Here is a 20,500-nt window from a genome sequence, read left to right as displayed (position 1 = left end):
TCTTGTCCTCGCAAATCTATCTCAATATCTTGTACTCTATAGCGCAGTGTTTCCCAACTCCAGCCTTCAGGGAACCCCAACAGGTAAGGTCTTAAGGATATACCTGCTCCAGCACAGGTGGCTCAGTCAAAATGACTGAGCCGCTGATTGACCCACCTGTGCTGGAGCAGGGATATCCTGAAGACCTGACCTGTTGGGGTTCCCTGAGGACTGGAGTTGGGAAACACTGGTATAGCGCATACACAGAGCAAACCCTACTCCTATGCACTTTTTTTTTTTTTTTTTTAAACTCCAAAGGTGGAGCACGCTCATCACATGAAACCTGTACTCCTCATGGTGTAAACCCCTCTAACCTCAAACCCATTCTCTGTCAACCTCCTCCCTCTCTCCCTTTTCTCCTTTGCCTTTTGGAATGCTTGCTCTCTCTGTGCATGATTTCTTTTTCTCTCACTCTCTCCTCCTTTTTGCTATAACCGAGACTTGGCTCACTCAGTCTGACTCTGCACTGGATGCTGCCTTCTCTTATGGTGGCCTTTCTTTCTCTTACATTCCTCTCATCAATCTGCGGCTACGCCCTCCTACCTCTACTGATCCTCCTTTTGTCTTTCTCTTAGACTTTGAATCCTGGATTTCCTTCTTTTACTCATTATTTTACTTGTTAAGACACCCCTGGTCTTCTCCTTGGATACTTCAATTGCCATAATGGTGCGCGTTGGGTTCCTTCCTGGTCTTAGTAGTGGATAGTGGATCCACAGAACCACAACGTAATCCCACGATCCAGTCTACTGGATCCTCTCCCTTGAGGGAGCTCCCGCTGGAGGGTGTCCCTTAATGTCTATTGTTGCCTATGGTCTGGTCTCAGACTGCAGGCCGGGCACACTGCGTGGCGTCCATCACCAATGTGCTAATACTATGTAGCGGTCATGTAAAATGCCTACAGTCATCTCTCCTGTTGGCAGTAAGGCCTGGTAAGTGTGGGCATGCCAGCAGTAATTATGGAGGTTTTCCCCTCACACCCTGGTGGGGTGCCCTGTGTATGGCTGGGACTGGTCACATGCTCTGACTCCATGGTTAGTGATGTCAGAGGTGTGTCAGCCTCAGAAGCTTACATAAGGCACAGCACTGTGTTTAAAAGCTGTTCTGCTGAGAGGAGGAGGGTTAGTTCAGTTGAGGAAGAGTTCCAGCTCTTGTCAGAGTTGAGGAAGGAGTTCAAGTTCTATCAGAGTGTCAGTTATGTTATAGTAACTCCATGGGAGGCTGTGTCCAGGGACCTGGCACAGGACAGTGATTCCTGCGGGAATAAGTGAATCCCTGATCTAGGTGATATACCTATCTAAAGGGAGCACGGGCGAGATGATTGGCTGAATATACCCATTGTGGAGGGCAGCTATGCCCACCGTGACAATAAAGATGGAGCTGATCAGAGAAACCCTGTGTGTGAGAGTCCAATGATTACACAGGAGGTTGCACACCGAGGAGTTCCTCGTCAGGATCATCCCCATGCGGACGCAGGGGCCCTGGTGAGGTGGAGGCGCTGCACTGGAACTAGGTGAGACTCAGCACACTACCTCAGCAGCCTGTCTGACGGGTCCCTCCCCACACACCATCATGCGGGAGACTCAGGAGTCCTGTAGCCAACAGGTGCACCATCAGGCATATCTACACTGTAATGGGGTCCGGTTAGACCACAGGGGCCAATGTGAGATTGGGTGGGTCAGGCCGGGCCAGAAACACCGTTACACTAGATAGCTAAGTGCTACCAGGGAAGCGTCCCTATCTACGGGCTTTCCATGCAGCACCCACAAGCTGAGGGGAGTCGGGGCCTAGCTGGGATCTACGGGGATATCTGGCCTAGTCCAGGGGCCACTGGCACCCTGAACACATCCTCACCCTTGCTGTCCCCGCTCCCACTTGCGTGGTCCCTGCGTTCGCACCAATCTCTTATCCTGCTCGACGTGGATCCTGCAGCCCTATTAGCTGTGCTGCCCCCACTTGATCAGCAGCCCCTGTGGCTGCTAGGATCTGTAGTCCCGTGCGGAGCCTTTCCAATGCCCGCTGCACTTACTGCGCATGCGCTAGGCTTCTATTGCACATACGCAACTATCCAAGATGGTGGCCACCGCTGTTGGGTGCACTGCGGAGCTACGGCTATCCGGTCGGCAGCCTGCAGCCTTCCCCCCTCCCGGGCCATGGGTAAAATATATCATATCACATCACATTTTAAGTTATAGTGGGTGAAAAAGGCAACAAAAAACTTCCACCGTTAGCATATAGCCAATAAAGAATATCACTTGTGAGCACATTCACATGTCTTAGACAGGTCTGCAACCCTGCCTTTCAACAATTATCACCTCGCATACAGTGCTCCAACTGCAGCAAGGGATTCTGGGAAATGACATGCAAATGAGCACACAATGTGTCACCTTTTGCCTGAAATATCCATTCACATGGAGCCCATTTAAGCTGATGCATCGCCGTTCACACAGCTTTTAAGCACAGCATGGGACTAGCAAAGCAAGTACAAACCACTCAGACATGTTTCAACCTTGATGGGTATCATCAGTGTGAGGTTGGTCTATACTTGCTTTGAAATATTTCTAGGCTGGGTATATATATATATATATATAATTGTAACCCTGCTTCCCCCCTTCCCCCAGACTCTATGGTGGTGTCTAGGGTGCATGAGGGCGGATTACATGCGGTGTGGTGCGTACCTGTGAGGAACAGGAGGGCCTGAGCGTCCCGCGATGTTGTGGGGGAGCCAGGACCGGGCTTCTGGGGTGGTAGCCTCCATGATCTCTTAGTGGTGCAGCGCCTCCATCTTCTATACTCCCAGGAATATGGGACAGGACCGGTATAGAAGAACCCCTTGGGTTCCAGGGTAGTACTTTCCAAATCACACACAGTCTTTGCGAGAGGATGAATAGTCTCTTTTATTAACAGAGCAACAATATCCCAACGATAGGGGCTTCCAACAGCCGCAACACAATAGCCAGGATGGGTTATACGCCGCTCGCCGTCACCCAGATAATTCCTCCTCTCCTTCCCTTCAAGTCGCTCCTCCGGCAGGATGGTCTGGGCTAGGCTTCAATACCCCGTGGCCCACCCCCGAGGTTAGCCTCGCGGTGGGGCTTGGATTCTCCCCATCACCCCCGGCAGTGGGGTGAGGGCATTGGTCCACCAAGTCTATAACTCTATCAGCTCTACTAAAGGACGCTGAATCTTTCCGCTCTTCTCTCTCCTGCACTCTGCGCAGAGGGAGACCGTAGTCTCCTCCAAATCCTCGGACCGATCCGCAGGATTTCTTGACTCATAGCATATTAACTGCACTGCATACTCCCGGCATAACTAACCGGCAACTCCAGACTCCCGGTATCACTATCAACTCTCTCGAACTCTCTCTCTCTCGAACGAACACTAGCATCGGAGTTGGCTGCTAATATTAGAGCAAGCCCCGCCCCTTGTGATGTCAACAGGACCTCCCCTCTTGCTCACGCCTGCAGCAGAGTCCAGGCCTGCGTCTATCATTCAGGATAGGGCTATGAAGGGGGGAAAACCCATGATGATTACTGGTGCCTGATCTTAACAGGACTTACCACAGCAGAAGGAAGATAGGTATAGCCTGTGCTGTTTACAGGGGGCTACATAATTTTTTTACATACGCACATTACAAGACATCTCTCCCTCCCTTTCTCTCTCCCCCTCTCTCCCCCTCTCCCTTCTCTCTCTCTCTCTCTCTCTCTCTCTCTCTCTCTCTCTCTCTCTTCTCTCTCTCTCTCTCTCTCTCTCTCTCTCTCTCTCTCTCTCTCTCTCTCTCTCTCTCTCTTTTTCCTTTTCTCTCTCTCTTTTACATTTTCTCTCTCTCTTTCTCTCTCTCTCTCTCTCTTTTGCCTCTCTCTCTCTCTTTTTTTTCCTTTTCTCTCTCTCTCTTTTTTTCCTTTTCTCTCTCTCTCTTTTTTCCTTTTCTCTCTCTCTCTTTTTTCCTTTTCTCTCTCTCTCTCTCTCTCTCACTCACTCTCCTCTCTCTCTCTCTCTCTCTCTCTCTCTCTCTCTCTCTCTCTCTCTCTCTCTCTTTTGCCTTCTCTCTCTCTCTCTCTCTTTTGCCTTCTCTCTCTCTCTTTTTTTTCCTTTCTCTCTCTCTTTTTTCCTTTTCTCTCTCTCTCTTTCCTTTTCTCTGTCTCTCTGTCTCTCTGTCTCTCTCTCTCTCTCCTCTCTCTCTCTCTCTCTCTCTCTCTCTCTCTCTCTCTCTCTCTCTCTCTCTTTCCTTTTCTCTCTCTCTCTCTCTCTCTCTCTATTTTTCCCTTTCTCTCTCTCTCTTTTTCCTTTTCTCTCTCTCTCTCTTTTTCCTTTTCTTTCTCTCTCTTTCTCCCACCGGGGGGGAGGCTGCACGGTGTATCATAGCCGCTGGAGCGCCGGGCGGGGAGTGCAGGGGCCGCGATCTTAAGTCTCGCGCATGCGCAGTACAACGCGTCGTGCATGTGTAGAGTTGCGGTAGTCATTTTAAAGTGGCCCAACCAAGACGCAGTCTACAAGTCCCAGGGTCCTCAGGGAGGGAGACCCACATGGGGCATATGAGCCAATAGGGCTCCAAGCAGAGAGGAGAGACAGAATATCCTCTGCAGCGGAGGACACGTGCCCCAGTCTGACGGAGGGTGCAACAGGATAGGTAGTGTCCTGGAAGCAGTGCTTCCCTGGACTAGGCCTAGGCTGGCCCCGTAGGCCCCAGCTAGGCCCTGAGTCACGTCCGTAAAGTATTGCAGGGAAGGCCCCGAGATAGGCACTGTTCCCCTTAGTATTATAATTAGTGCTGTTGCACCGGTGACCGGATGGACACGCGGTGCTCTGTGGTCTGGGACACTGGGAAATTGTGTGAGACCCTCCAGCTGGAGCTCGCACCCCACATAGCGGATCGGGATTCATAAGGAGAGAGTGGATTGTTGGAGGTCCCACGACGTGGGACCTGACTGACCCGTTATTTCACCGGCAGTACCTGGTTACAGGAGTGCCCAGAGAGATATTAAGTGCACCAACGCTTGACACAGGGGTAGCGCTACCTCATACATTGGGTGGGACTGACCTTGGGAAGGACACCAATGTTATTGGTGCCACCACATCCTCCGTACTTTGGGGGAATTATACAGTGTTGGGGCTATTGGGTGTTGGGGATTACCATTGCAACAGTTATATGTTTATCATATGTTATATACCTTATGTGTGTGTGTTGATTACTGTGTTAGTTCCTGTGAGGGGTTATCCCGCCAACGCTGGAATCCCTCATAGGTGGAGGCGCTGCACTATAGGAGAAAGAGCTCACCCAAGGCTCCCAGTGGCAGTGGCCTCCTGTGAGCAACAGGTATAGCAGCACGCATAGTCGCCCGCATAGTTTCCTGTAGGCATATGGAAAGGGGGCTACATTTGGAGGCACTGCTGAGTTTCAGACCTGGGGTGCCCAATCTAAATTAAAGATAAATCCGCTTAAAAAGGGAATATATCCCTACCATCCAACTAGAGGCTCCACGAGCGGGCCCTACAATGCCAAGCCTCTCCCCGCCATGTGGTCACCATTGCCAGGTTCCAGTGTCACTGCCCTGACCTGTGCACCACATTGAGACAGATTCCTCCGGTGTTTGCTAAAGCCTGCATTTTAGATCTAAACTGGGATACAACCCTCCTATGGAGCATGATTCTAGTCAACTACCGCTGTGATATACGGGAGGACAATGTCCCACAGTTTCTGCAGCTCCCTGGAGCCCCACCTGGTGGATGTCCCCTCATATACACCAAACTAATCATCAAAACGGTGACCCCCTAGTGTCATCCCTAGCGTGGAGGAGTGTTGGGTGCTTACATCTTTACCTCTCCCAGGAAGTTCTAGCCGAAGCAAAGCTGTCAGCCGACGGTCTGGTCGGAGCCCCTGCAGTTCGCATGGAGCTCAGTTACTCGCTGGAGTCCTACAGCAGCTGACGAGAAGTTAAGTCAGCTGTCCCTGACGTAACACTATCGCAAGCTGAAAACCTTCTCTGGGGTGCGGCCCATGCCACTGGGAGAAGAGGCGTTTGCAGAATGGAGAGACCATGCGGTGCAAGTGCTGCCAGAATGGACTTGCACAGACGCTAACAAGAGACAGCGAATTACGGAGTGTCTGCGGCACGCGCCTGCCAACATAGTGCAATTATATCATCAGTGGCACGCAGAGGCCAATGCCCAAGATCTGATTCGGGTCTTAACCAAAGCCTATGGCAAAAAGGACGACCCCATTGCGTTGCTGGCCCAGTTCCATGCTCAAGCAAAAGGAGGAGGAGAAATTGTAAGAATTTCTTCAACGGCTGCAGCTGGCGCTGTGGACCCTGATCAACAAGGTCAACCGTGTGCAGAGTTAGATGATTATCGGACCAAGCAGTTCCTGCGGGGAGTGTCGCTCAGGATCTGCTGTACTCTCTCTACAGAGAATCCTCCTAACTTCGGGAACCTCATGAATCAAATACAAGAGCAAGAGGTCATCTTGCAGTTTCAGACCCCTAAGATGTCCCGAGAATCCTCTGAAGGGCAGAGTAAAGCGACTCCATCAAAGAAGTCTAGCGCGAAGGAGAAGTTGTGAGGATAATACTTCCCAGGGACAGTCACGACAGACCCCCTCGACGCCTAGGAGATCGGCTCCTAACTCTGGCTTCGATGTGAACCGAAGCAACCATTGTTATAACTGTCACCAAGAAGGTCATTTCACTCGTGACTGTGCAAAGTCGACAACTCCTACCCCCGGAGCCACGGCCTTGACTGTTCGTCCACAGGAGGAGCAGTCCACGTCTTCGGATAGCGCTCCTGTGCCTAGTTCCGAACAGGAGCCGGGGTCGCCTTCATGTTTATATTTCCCTCGTCACGTCGCCCAATAGGAAGCCGCAAGGGATGACGTCCTGGCTTCATGGCCCGCATGATGCAGGACATTTGAAAGCCACCATTATGTTAGCCCCATTAAAACCTCATCGGAGCTGATACCGGCACAGAGATAAGTATCTAGGAAAGCAGGAGGTCCCCGGAGCAGAAATTATCACAGTTCAGCTCCGGAGACCCTATAACTAAAAAAATAAAATAAACAGAGCAAGAAATGTACCCTAGAGTGCTGCTTTAACTGAGGGGAAATAACGTCCTTTCCTGTTTTTAGGTAATGCCCCAATATTCTTAGTGATCTAACAAAGCTTAGTGAATCTGGGCCCTGGGGGGTTTGCTTCAGGGTATTTCACTGGTTCAGATAATATTTAAAAAAAAAAGTTGCTGCCTTCCTCCATAACTAGTTCTATTAACTTTCGCACCATGTAAGGTTGCAAATGGGGCCAAACAGCTACACTGCAGTTGGATAGATACAGTGTAAGTAAGAGATGCAGGATATAATGTCTCTTCCATTGTCTTCTTTTAAGCACCCAGTTGAGGGCGACACAGAACAGCAATGAGATTTTTTGTGCTCTCAGGTTTCCTTAGTTTCCATGTTAGCAACAGAAAGAGATGGTAGAGACACTCAACAGCTCTCTAACAATTATTCATGAATTAGACCGTTGCTTACATTATTTTATATTTAAAGTTGTTTACATTTTTTTTGCAATGCAATTAAATTTAACCCACCGTGATGTGAAAATGCCACAGTCAGACTGCGGCCCCGCTGCACGTGCGCCTGCGAGGCTGGCGGCGCATGCAGCCGAGTCCCTCGGTCTGCAGTGAGCTGCAGGGTCAAAGACAGGGGGGGACGTGAAGTCTCCCGGCAGGTTCGCCCTCATTGGCTGAACCGCCGAGGGTCGTGGCCTAGCGCTCCGTCGCGAGTCCTGCTCTCAATTTTCTTGAGCAGGAGTTTCTGTCGGCGCAGCGCAGCGGCCCCCTCGCAGCGGGCCCGGCTCCATTGTGGGGCGGCTCTTGTCCCTGCAGCGTCACCATCCACTCTACTTTCTTATTCTCGTCTCTGAAAATAAAAATGTTTTAAAACATACATATAGTACTTGTAAAACTCTGAAATTCTGCTGCATAATAACATCGTAGTTTAGGTTTAATCCCCCCCAAAAAAACACAATTCCATCAACCTGATTGGGATATAGTAACTCCTAACTCTGTGCGCTACCAACACTGAAGGATTTATATTTGCCACTGCACGTATAAGAAGCCCAATATTAAAGAATAATTATGCAGAGCACATATTGATTGGCCCCTTTGTCTGCCAGAGGTCTGCAGACTGTTACTGTGCAATTCATCTGCTACTGAAAGGCAAATACCAACAGGGATGCTTCATGAACTTTGCTTCAACATTTCCAAATAGAACAACATCTGGTAATAGGCAGCAATGGATTGAAGGGGAAATGCCTACCCTGCCACTCTTTTATAGAAACACCCATGGAAACTAGGCTGAGATGCAGTCCTGATTGGGCAGTGAGTAGACATGAACATTGGAACACTCCATGCTGGCAGTGCAGGCTGGATCAGGATTCCCACTGCTCGGAGCTTTAGTTCCAAAATAGAACACCTCCCGGAGCCAGCAAAGTCTGTTTGCTGCCGGCTAATGACTTGACCCTGCCACAGCTTTGCCTGTCTTGTTTATTCTTTTACTTGTTTCCACTGACTGTGAAGCTTTTGGACTGTTAATTTAGCAAGTAATTGAATCAAGCAAACAATTCAGAAACAATGGGATAGGAGGTAGAAAGTGAAAAGTGGCGTGTGCATCAAATGTGTGACATATTTCCCAAAAGAAACAGGTACTATAAATGAGAATGTCCTCTCCTAACAGAAACTGGTTCCTGGTGGAAACAGCAAGAGAGTTCCAGTGATAATTTGCTTTGTTTTGCGTCCCTTGTAAGTGAGAAAAGGAAAACACATTTTGTGAGGAACTGAACACTAATTGTCTTACTTTAAACACCCGTAACCTTTCTTACAGCATAACATTATCTGCTTTAGTTTATTTGGAAAGGAGGCCAGTATTTTATTTAGGGCCTCTAAATGGGGGAGTGAGCCAATAAAGATAAAGAAAGTAGCAAATGCACTTATAATGTAACATGTTTTATTCATTATTCATTAATGTTTCATTCATTAAAACTAAATCTGCTGAATGGAAGAAAAGTTTGCCGGTTAGCACATTTTGGGGAACTAAAATCTTGAAGGGTTGAGGGATTGGAAAATATTTGTAACTGTTTAAAGACCTATGTGGTTTGTCCACTTCAGTGGCTATTGGGTCTTAGCAGACAAGCAGTGTGTACCATAATCCCTGAAGAAAACCCTTTTATTTGATTTTGCACGTACTTGTAATAGGCAACATATGTGCATTTCAGCTTCGTTCTGCGCAAATTCCACATTTCTACAAAAGCAAAGTAGTAGAATTTCCAAACCTGATATAATACAGAAGGTTTTGTTACTGTAGGTGCACTCTAAATTGGACAATTCAGTGAATTCAAATCTCATAACCTCATCATACTAGCCTGTTCCAGTCTCTCAAACATCACACCATGTTTAAACTGGAGTTATCACAATAAAGGTGGTTTGTATAAAGGTGAATGTTAACAATCACTAACAACAGCAGCTTAATGAATGTGTGTGATTTTTGTTATAATCTCCCTTTTGCAGGGATTTTGGCCAACTTGCTGTAGCCTGTGCAACCGTGTCTGGGCTAAAGAGACACAGAACGAGTAATTGATTCAGTGTTATGCTCTTTAAGAGCTTTTCCCTCTGACTTGATTGTTGTGGTTTTGCATTTGGGTGTCTGGCAACAGATACTGAAAGGATTGCTTTGGTTTTGTGCCTTTTGAGATGACACAAGTTGCTAAACACATGAAAAACTTGCTTGTTTTCTGCCCAGACAGCGGAAGCGACACACACAGGCAGAGTAGCGTAAAGGACCTAGTACAAAACCTGCCCGACACCCACTACAGCCTGCTGAAGTACCTGTGCCACTTCCTGACGCAGGTGGCTGAGCACCATGGAGAGAACCGAATGAATGTCTACAATCTGGCCACGGTATTTGGACCAAGCTGTTTCCAGTAAGTTACCAATCTTTTTATATCTTCGCTTTTGAACAGTACCTACTTAGCCAACTATGGGTAATGTGTTGGTGATTTAATTGCCTTAAAAAAAAAAAAAAAAAAAAAAAAAAAACATTTAATCATTTTTAGATCATTTTAAGAAGTTGATACATTTGTTACTGAACGAACCACGTTACGAACTCGGTGAGTATCATCTAAAAAGTTTACTACCAAAGGTAGAAACTCGGCATTGAATGAACTACAGCAGCAATTGCACTTATAATGTTCCATTTTTAATAAATAAATTTAAATTTAATCTGACCTAATGGAGGAGACATAGTTCAGCCGACACATTTTGAGGCGCTGATGTCCTTAATGTTAGAGGGATTGGATATATGTTTAACATGGTCATGGTCCATTATCTGTATACAGATGTGATATTGGCAGGAATTCTGCCTTACACAAAATTCAGTGACTGTTAGGTCTTATGTAATGTTGGCAAAAATTATAAACTAAATGGCAAATTCAGTATAGTCCGAAGGGGCTGTTTAGGTCGTTATCTGCTGCAAACTCTTACTGACTTCAGTGGGAGTCACTACAGCATTGTTTCCCAACTCCAGTCCTCAGGGAACCCCAACAGGTCAGGTCTTAAGGATATCCCTGCTCCAGCACAGGTGGGTCAATCAGCGGCTCAGTCATTTTGACCGAGCCACCTGTGCTGGAGTTGGGAAACACTGCACTACAGGGAGGTGCTGTGCATACGTTTGCTTGTAAACTGCCATAAATAATTTAAAATACACCTACTTGTCTGAATTTGTTAAAATGCATCAATTAACAAAATGTCATCCATTCACCTTACCTTTAATTCATTACTTGGGTCCTACTTGAAACTGCATTTGTGGGCTGAAGATACAGGTCATACAGTAATATGTGTTGACTCTGAATAAGTTTTAATAAAATGCTTGTTTTTTTCCCCCCCACTAATGTTAGTAACGCAATGGGTAACGCTAAGCGTCTTAATGCATTTAAACCATTTAATTAATTAGGAGGATGGAAAAATAGCTGTGAAGAGATGCAGTTTATTCCCAGCGTTGGGTGAATTTCACCGCCCTTAAGTAACGATGGGCGAATGTGTTAAAGATCGGACTGCAAACTTTCGGACAAATCTTTCTATTGCTTTGGGGAATGGTGCGAATTCACCAAAGTCTCTATTTTGCCATTTTTTTTCGCTGCATTATTTTTTTGTCCTTGAATTTCTGGATAATCAAAAATATGGAGGCAAACTCATGACGAATTCGCGAAAAGATAAGCTTGCGAAGAAATTCAGTTTTTGCAGCAAAGGTCCGCGAGAAGGTTGTCCATTTCTACCCTTAATTTCTTGCTCGTTCTCTCTCTTTTGTCTTTCTTTATAGGGGCTGTCCGCATATATAATGTTCAACTTTTATTTACATTTGTTTATCACTTGCTTTCTTTCCTGTGTCCAGTAGAACAAAATAGAGTCCAGCTTGGCACACAAAAATAAGAAACGGAAAACAGCTAAGCAATTAAATAATAATAAATAACAAACAAAAGAGTAAAGGAAACAGTGACTCCAGCTATATACAGTAGTCGAAAGTCCCTCACCATCTGACAAAAATAATTATGTAAATATCAGCAGGGAAGCTGGGCACTTAAACATAAACGTTAATAAATACAATAATAACAGGCCATATTACCGATGTTTAGGTCCTACAACTGGAGCCTCATCAGGGCAACAAAACGTTACAACAAACAATAGACAATTTAGACACTTACTACTTGAAGTTAGTGGAACCGGGTGTGTGTCATCAAGCATCGCGTCAATCTGCTCAGTGACACATCGAAGAAGGCCGCCGTTCCCAGATATAACCGGCCCGTTGCTAGACCACCTATGTAGACGGAAACTAAAGCCTGCTCATAAAAGGGAACAGCGTGCATAGGAGAGAATAAAGAATGAACACTGGAGAAGCATCACAACTGTAGATATCGGTGGAAGCTGGCGAAAAACACCCCCAACATATCAATGTCCCCGTTACATAAAAGGCAACATATTATATACAAACAGAATCAAACAACATTGTAACTACAAAAATTCACAACATGTCTGAAAATTAAGAAAACCAGAAAAGGCATTATATATGGGATTTAATAGCCACAGAGATGCCAAATGGACCAGTGGTTTTCAACCTTTTTTTCGATAAGGAACCCTAGAATTATACCATGAAATTCTGGGGAACTCCAACCCTCTTTTTCCCCCTCTCTCTTCCCCTTTTACACACCCCCTCTCTCTTTCCCTTTTTTTTCTTCCCCCTCTCTCTTTCCCTTTTTTTACTTCCCTCTTTCTTTCTCTCTTACACCACCCGCGCTCTCTTCCCCACTTACTCCCCCCACACTCTCTTCCCCTCTCACACCCTCCTCTCCACCCCCTCTCTCTTCCCCTCTTACTTCTCCACCTCTCTTGCTCACTCACTCTCTCACTCAATCCCACTCCCTCAATCATCCTCCCTCTCAAATACAAACAGACACACCTCTCCCCCCCAACAACCTTACCTTGGGACGAAGATGCCTCTGGTGCAGCGCCGGTTCCATGAATGGAAGTTGGACCTGACGGTGGGCGGGGGCGGATGGCCATCAATGCCGGGGAGCCATTGGGCCTGAGACAGTTGTCCTAGCTCTCACCCCATCAGTCGGCCTGTGGAACCCCAGGTGGAAAATCACTGAATAGATAATACTCAAATAGAGTGTGTGTGTGTGTATACAGTATATATAACTGTGTTTATATCAGTAAACAATTTGTTACAGTTGTAGCCCCGGTGACCTCCGGCTCCCAGAGATCCCCTTCCTTTGGGTCAGCGCGGTCGCGGGTGCCGCCGGAGGCAGCGACGGACCCGCCGGCTGTTCCCAAAGGTGGGAGCTGGAGCAGGGAGTGATCCGAGCCGTAGCACCCAGCTAGCAGGGGCCGCCATTGTTGTTGCGTGTGCATGCGCTGGTGTCGCGCATGCGCGGATCAGGTTAGGGAAGAGACCAGGGAGTTGCGGCGGGCATTGGGGGGTTGCGCATGCACAGTGCAGTTGCCGGTGGCCCTGAGTAGTCGCGCATACGCAGTGGCCCCTTACTATTAGTGTTAGTTAGGGACTCAGCAGACGCTGCGCGTCCGTCCAGAGGGTTGGGCGCAGATCTTCGTTGTTGCTGCAGAGGCCATCTGGGTGGGATCGCCCCGGATGGTAATTCCTGTGCAACAGACCGAGCACTAGAGTGCTCGGCAGGTAACCCTCATCAAGTGCACCAACGATACTATTAGATTCACACGGGACCAGTGACTGCGCAGTCATACATATCCTCTCACTAGGAAAGGGTGGGAGACGTATTGTGTATGTGGTTACTGGATATGGGGTGGGATCACCTGGTGAAGGGGGTAGCGTTCTGCGAGACGCATTAGTTAGTGTCTCCTCTAGAGAGGGACACCTGTTGATCTGTTGATTGTTATGCATGAGTATGGTTACACTAGTAAAGGTATTGGTTGTTATACATACTGTGTGCTGAGTGATATATATTGTCCTGCGAGGAACCACTCCCCCTCTGGTGGGAGCCATCGCAGGTGGAGGCGCTGCACCGAGTACAGGGTTACTCATAATATACTTGCCCCAGGTTCCCCGTGGCGGAAGCTCAGCCCTCCTGTGAGCCTAACAGGTAAAGCACCACACCAGGTAACAGTAGGTTCTCCTCACTCACACTATATCTGCGATTGGATGGGGGAATACCCGTTACATTTGGAGGCGCTGCTGAGATCAGATCTGGGGTGCCCTATAGTTTTTTTTTCCAAAAATGTTTGTAAAGTCCGGACACGAGGTCCTCGCCTGGGCCTTGAGGCAAGATTTTAGCCCCCGCCGTGTGGTGGCCGTAGGAGGCCTTCCCGCAACTATATCAGATGTGGGGGTTTGTGCTCATATGCGTAAAATCCCCTGGTGGCCGTACGCCTGTATTTTAGATGAAGATCAAGACCCCACGTCCATGTGGAGATCGATACTTTTTGTGGTGACGCCCACGTGGGATATATGCCTACCAGAGGCACCGTCCACATTGTTTATGCCAGGGGGTCCCCCTGAGGGTTACCCTTTAGTCTACTCTGACCTAGCGCCATGGCAACTTTCCCCAAGTTGGCAGCGTGCACGTGCTGCTGCGCTCAAGGAGGCGAATTACCTTGCAGAAAGTTGTCCGGGATTGGCGGGAAACCCTAAGCCCCGCCCCCGCCAACTGAGTGGCACAGTGCAGAGCCAGAAACACTCCTTGAAAGTATGTGCCGCCCCTCCTTTAAATTCCACCAGGGGGAGCAAGCACAATGAGCTCCAACCAGTAACTGCTGTCTCTACTAAAGTGAGTTACACTGCTAATCGGTCTGTTTTAAGACCAGAGGCTTCACGGGGCCTGTGTGCCCAAAGTGATGTTCCAGACACTGTTGCAGAAACAGATTATTTTCCCCCTGGGAATGAAATAGACTGCAAGGGGTTACACTCTAACGTGTATGTGGGCCGGCAATTGCCCGGAATAGATGTACTCGCGCTAATGTGCCCCTGCCTTCAGGAAGCATGTGACAAGGGAGTCGACCTATTCCAGCTCCCGCTAGGCTTCAAGACAACCGAGGTGGAAGGAGAACCGTGTATACAATGTTTTAGTACCACCTGTGACTCTTCTAGAGGCGAATTGGCGTGGGAGCCCGAGTGTGCCTGCTGCAGGGCATGTTTCTTGAAGCCTATTATGCCCCAGCCTGCAGAATCCACATAGGAAACTGATGTCACTGATCTCTCTACCCAGGTGGTTGAAGCCGCTGCTATTCAACCTACCCCAGCCATAGAGGTTGCAGAGGGCTCATGCGCCCAAATGGACATTCTAGACTCTGCTCTAGAACCACAAGATTTTCAAGCTACATTGACCAAAATGGACAGCTGCGACGCGGTGGTCACACCGAGTCAGTGTGCTGTAGCAGATGTTCCAGAGGGTCCGTGCACCCCGGTTCTAGACTCTGTTCCACACTCAGGACTGCAGATTCCTGAACCGCAGATTCCGGAATCACCGGGTAAGGTTTCTCTACCCCCATCCTCTCTTAGTGATTCCAGCGACCAACAACCAGCCGTGGTGATGCGCCAGCCGGCGGACCAGCCAAGTGAAGCTGAAGCATCTGCTGCGGACCCTGCTGTGGGGCCCTACAACTGCCAGTCCGGCCTACTACAGTGGTACTCAGGCTTGGGATCAGTACCTGCTAACCACGCCACGGGTAAGGTGAATGCCCAAAAGTTAGGTGCACTTCCGCTAGTGGCACCAGAGCAAGCGCTGGTGCGGCCAGAGCCGCGGAAGAGTCCCACGGCCGTGGCGACTCCCAGTGTGTCAGAGGGACCGGAGGAAGAGGAATCCATCGCAAGCCAGCGGAGTGGTGAGGAACCTCCTTACTCCCCACAGGCTCTGGTGGAGGTGGCCGTGAAAAAGGCCCCAACTAAAGTTCCTGCTGAGCAGCAGAACGTAGCTGGACATCCGTGTGTCACCATAACTGAATAGAGTGTGAGCCCGTGCGCTCCAACCCAAATGGTCCCAGGACTGGGATCCAACGCTCCCGAGTTTCGAGACAGTGAGTGGACTGCCCCAGAAGTGCCGGGGACAGGTCGCAAGACAGCCGAGGTGGGAACTGACAGCGTCCCCGAGGACTGTTGGTCACCATGAATCACCGCAGTGGTAAGGTATCTACCTTTTACCCCCTGCAGGGTTAAACAGAGACTTTGAGTAAAGAGGCATTATTACTTGCTCGCTTCCCAGCGGGAGCCTGCCAAGTTCTTAGGGACAAGGACTGTGTGGCGAGGGATTTAGTGAAAATTGCCTCCTTTAAGCCCAAAAAGGAGCGCTCCATTCACCATATGGTGGACAGTGGAAAAGGTCAAGCCCTCCTAGCCTATCGCATCCATGCCACGGATGGCCGGGTAAAGGTCTGGCCAAGAGACATGGTACTATTCCGTCCACCAGGGGGAGGAATTAATAAGGACCTTGTGACTGTTACCCCCGACGATGCTCTCCAAGAGATTCTCCCGGGGGAGGCTCACAAACGTAAAAGTGACGTACCCCACATGATCAGTTAGGGGCACCCCGCGCTTGGTCTCGGCGAACAGTAATCACTCAGTTGGCCTCGAGTATTACTGTGGGTGTTGTGTGGGGTACCAAGTCATACAAAGCTCATGTGATATGTTGTATATTCTATGTACTGCATTTTTATTATATAATGTTTGTGCATGGTTATGTCGGCTATCCAAGCGAGGACGTTGGGATTTCATCAGGGGGAGAGTGTAGCCTAGGTGCCCTCCGGCTCCCAGAGACCCCCTTCCTTTGGGTCAGCGCGGTCGCGGGTGCCGCCGGAGGCAACGACGGACCCGCCGGCTGTTCCCAAAGGTGGGGGCTGGAGTAGGGAGTGATCCGAGTCGTAGGAGGCTCGGCGGCGCACCTGGCTAGCGGGGGCTGCCATTGTTGTTGCGTGTGCATGCGCCGGGGTCGCGCATGCGCGGATCAGGTTAGGGAAGAGACCAGGGAGTTGTGGCGGCCATTGGGGGTTTGTGCTTGCGCAGTGCAGTTGCCGGCAGCCCTGAGTAGTCGCTCATGCGCAGTGATAAGCGCGCGAATGCTAGCCTACCAGGGAAGGCTCTTGGAAGGGACTACAAGTCCCATGAGCTGAACAAACACTACAAAACATACAATAAACATAAATGTCCTTGGCGCACTATCTGGTGAATAACCTGACAGTTAAAGAAGTCCAATTGGTCCTTGATGATAGGGATATTAAATCCGGAATCCAATCTTTTCTGGAGGTCCTTAGAGGTAGTTGAATCAAATCTGTATTGATATAAAAGACAGAACAACCATTGCGCAGTACTTCTGGTCAAACTTCAACTCCCCCACCGTTGCCAGCTACTTACATAAAAATGATTATAAAAGGGCCTCAAAAGGTATCTTTCACTTCTTCCCCGTCGCCTTAATTCTGCTATGTTGCCAGGTGGGATGACTCCTCTGATAAGAGGGAGGCCTCTCTCCAGCGTGATACCGGAAAATAAGGGAATAGGGCCAATGGTATGATACCGTCACAATTTTAATACAATAAAAACAAGACTATAAATCAGTGCACTCACATGCTTATAGTCCCTATATACGTGGTACAATGTGCCATCCGCTTGCGTGGCAGGATGCTGGGTTGCTGCAGATAGGGGTGAGATTCAGCGTGTGTCCCCGCTTCGTGGCCTCGATTCGGAGCGCCTCGTCTCACACCGATGATGTCACTGCTCAAGCTCCCCTTTTCCTCCGTGCATGCGTGGACGTAAGCAACGTAACACTGCTACAGAAACTCCACCCTATGCGCGTTTCGTGACTGCTGACGTCACTTCCTCAGGGGCAATGGAGTGTCCATGGTAGTAAGGGCTATTTAAACCCACCGGATTATCAATGCAGGGCTCCCATTGGATATAACCAAATTGGAAACCCCTGCTCATTACGTTGCACAATTAATCAATGTACAATCAAATGATATCATTAATACATGTAAATCAGATATTATAAAATTATAAAACCGCATTAGCACAAAATTAACTCAACAGAAGACAGGTAATTAATGTGTATGCTTATAAAATGAATTCGGAGGGGGTTAACCTATATTGCACAGGGGATTACCCTCTATTGCATCTAATAGAGAACTCAGAGGAAAGATGTTTATTGAGGTTGAGGAATATACTAGCAGATATCTAAACAATATTATATTGATCTATCCATTTTTTTAAAAAGAAGCCAGATCAAACTCTATATTGAGTCCTTTTGGGGTCAGAGTTTTTAGAGTATATATCCAGAAGCTTTCGCGTCTGGATATCAGATTTATTTTATCTCCCCCTCTCCAATTTTGCTTTGGGCATTCAATTCCCTTACAGATTAACCCTGCTGGGTTCTGCCCATGCTTCAATCTAAAGTGGTTGGAGACACTATGTGTCTCCAAACCCCGTTTAATATTGAATACATGTTCTGCCAAGCGCCGCTTAAGTGGTCTACCTGTTCGCCCCACATATTGAAGCCCACACGGGCATTCTAACAGATAGACCACAAAAGGGCTCCTGCAGGTGATGAAAGACCTAATTGGGAATGATATACCTGTTATATTTGATTTGAAGTCTTTACATTTTTGACCATATTTGCAGCCTATACATTTATTACATAAAAAGTATCCATTGAGTTCCTTTAGCCATGTAGTGTTCCGTGACTTTACCTGGTTAAATGGGCAACTTGGTGAGAGTTTTAATTTAAGGTTGTCAGCCTTTTTAAAAACTATCTGTGGATGCTGGGGTAATATATTTTTTAGCTTCACATCACCAAGTAGGATACTCCAATGCTTTTTAATTATTGTTGTAATTTTATTTGCCATGCCATTATATTTCGTGATGAAAGGAATAAACTCTACCCCATCTTTTTTAATTATGGTCTTTTTATTCATTTGAATTAATTCCTCTCTATTTGTGTTTTTAGCTGCCTCTAGTGCCTTTTTTATCCTATTATGGTTATATTCCCTTTCAAAGAACTTGGTTTTTAGTTCGTTGGCCTGTGTGTTAAATATTGCTTCCTGTGAGCAATTCCGTTTCGTTCGTAGAAACTGGCCTTTGGGAATATTATTTATCCATCTAGGATTATGATTACTCGATGCTAGTAAGTAAGTGTTTGCATCTACTTTCTTATAAAAGGTCTTAGTTTCAATTAATCCGTTTTCAATGAATAAGGTTAGGTCTAGAAAATCAATGGTGAGTGGATTTATATTGAAGGTAAATTTTAAATTCATATTATTGTTGTTAAGATACTGTTGGAATTTACCCAAATCCACTTCATTACCACCCCAGATACATAGCACATCGTCGATATAGCGCCTCCATAGCACCAGGTCCGCCCCAAATGGGCTGTTGGAATGGATATAGTTTTCCTCCCACATGCCCATTAATATCCATTCCAACAGCCCATTTGGGGCGGACCTGGTGCTATGGAGGCGCTATATCGACGATGTGCTATGTATCTGGGGTGGTAATGAAGTGGATTTGGGTAAATTCCAACAGTATCTTAACAACAATAATATGAATTTAAAATTTACCTTCAATATAAATCCACTCACCATTGATTTTCTAGACCTAACCTTATTCATTGAAAACGGATTAATTGAAACTAAGACCTTTTATAAGAAAGTAGATGCAAACACTTACTTACTAGCATCGAGTAATCATAATCCTAGATGGATAAATAATATTCCCAAAGGCCAGTTTCTACGAACGAAACGGAATTGCTCACAGGAAGCAATATTTAACACACAGGCCAACGAACTAAAAACCAAGTTCTTTGAAAGGGAATATAACCATAATAGGGTAAAAAAGGCACTAGAGGCAGCTAAAAACACAAATAGAGAGGAATTAATTCAAATGAATAAAAAGACCATAATTAAAAAAGATGGGGTAGAGTTTATTCCTTTCATCACGAAATATAATGGCATGGCAAATAAAATTACAACAATAATTAAAAAGCATTGGAGTATCCTACTTGGTGATGTGAAGCTAAAAAATATATTACCCCAGCATCCACAGATAGTTTTTAAAAAGGCTGACAACCTTAAATTAAAACTCTCACCAAGTTGCCCATTTAACCAGGTAAAGTCACGGAACACTACATGGCTAAAGGAACTCAATGGATACTTTTTATGTAATAAATGTATAGGCTGCAAATATGGTCAAAAATGTAAAGACTTCAAATCAAATATAACAGGTATATCATTCCCAATTAGGTCTTTCATCACCTGCAGGAGCCCTTTTGTGGTCTATCTGTTAGAATGCCCGTGTGGGCTTCAATATGTGGGGCGAACAGGTAGACCACTTAAGCGGCGCTTGGCAGAACATGTATTCAATATTAAATGGGGTTTGGAGACACATAGTGTCTCCAACCACTTTAGATTGAAGCATGGGCAGAACCCAGCAGGGTTAATCTGTAAGGGAATTGAATGCCCAAAGCAAAATTGGAGAGGGGGAGATAAAATAAATCTGATATCCAGACGCGAAAGCTTCTGGATATATACTCTAAAAACTCTGACCCCAAAAGGACTCAATATAGAGTTTGATCTGGCTTCTTTTTTTAAAAATGGATAGATCAATATAATATTGTTTAGATATCTGCTAGTATATTCCTCAACCTCAATAAACATCTTTCCTCTGAGTTCTCTATTAGATGCAATAGAGGGTAATCCCCTGTGCAATATAGGTTAACCCCCTCCGAATTCATTTTATAAGCATACACATTAATTACCTGTCTTCTGTTGAGTTAATTTTGTGCTAATGCGGTTTTATAATTTTATAATATCTGATTTACATGTATTAATGATATCATTTGATTGTACATTGATTAATTGTGCAACGTAATGAGCAGGGGTTTCCAATTTGGTTATATCCAATGGGAGCCCT

The 20,500-nt window shown here is 46.9% G+C and overlaps 1 protein-coding gene across 11 annotated transcripts in view; it reads left to right on the top strand.

Moving 5' to 3' along the window:
- FAM13A (family with sequence similarity 13 member A) overlaps positions 1-20,500 on the top strand; it is a 229,449-nt gene that overhangs the window by 60,317 nt on the left and 148,632 nt on the right. For all 11 annotated transcript variants that reach the window (XM_075565797.1, XM_075565806.1, XM_075565762.1 and 8 more), the window contains one exon: positions 9,824-10,004. In XM_075565797.1, coding sequence (XP_075421912.1) covers positions 9,824-10,004 — 181 coding nt within the window. The remainder of the gene's footprint in view (positions 1-9,823; positions 10,005-20,500) is intronic.

Source organism: Ascaphus truei, chromosome 1 (genome assembly GCF_040206685.1).
Source record: "Ascaphus truei isolate aAscTru1 chromosome 1, aAscTru1.hap1, whole genome shotgun sequence".
NCBI lineage: Eukaryota > Metazoa > Chordata > Amphibia > Anura > Ascaphidae > Ascaphus > Ascaphus truei.
This window is presented reverse-complemented; position numbering and strand designations above follow the sequence as displayed.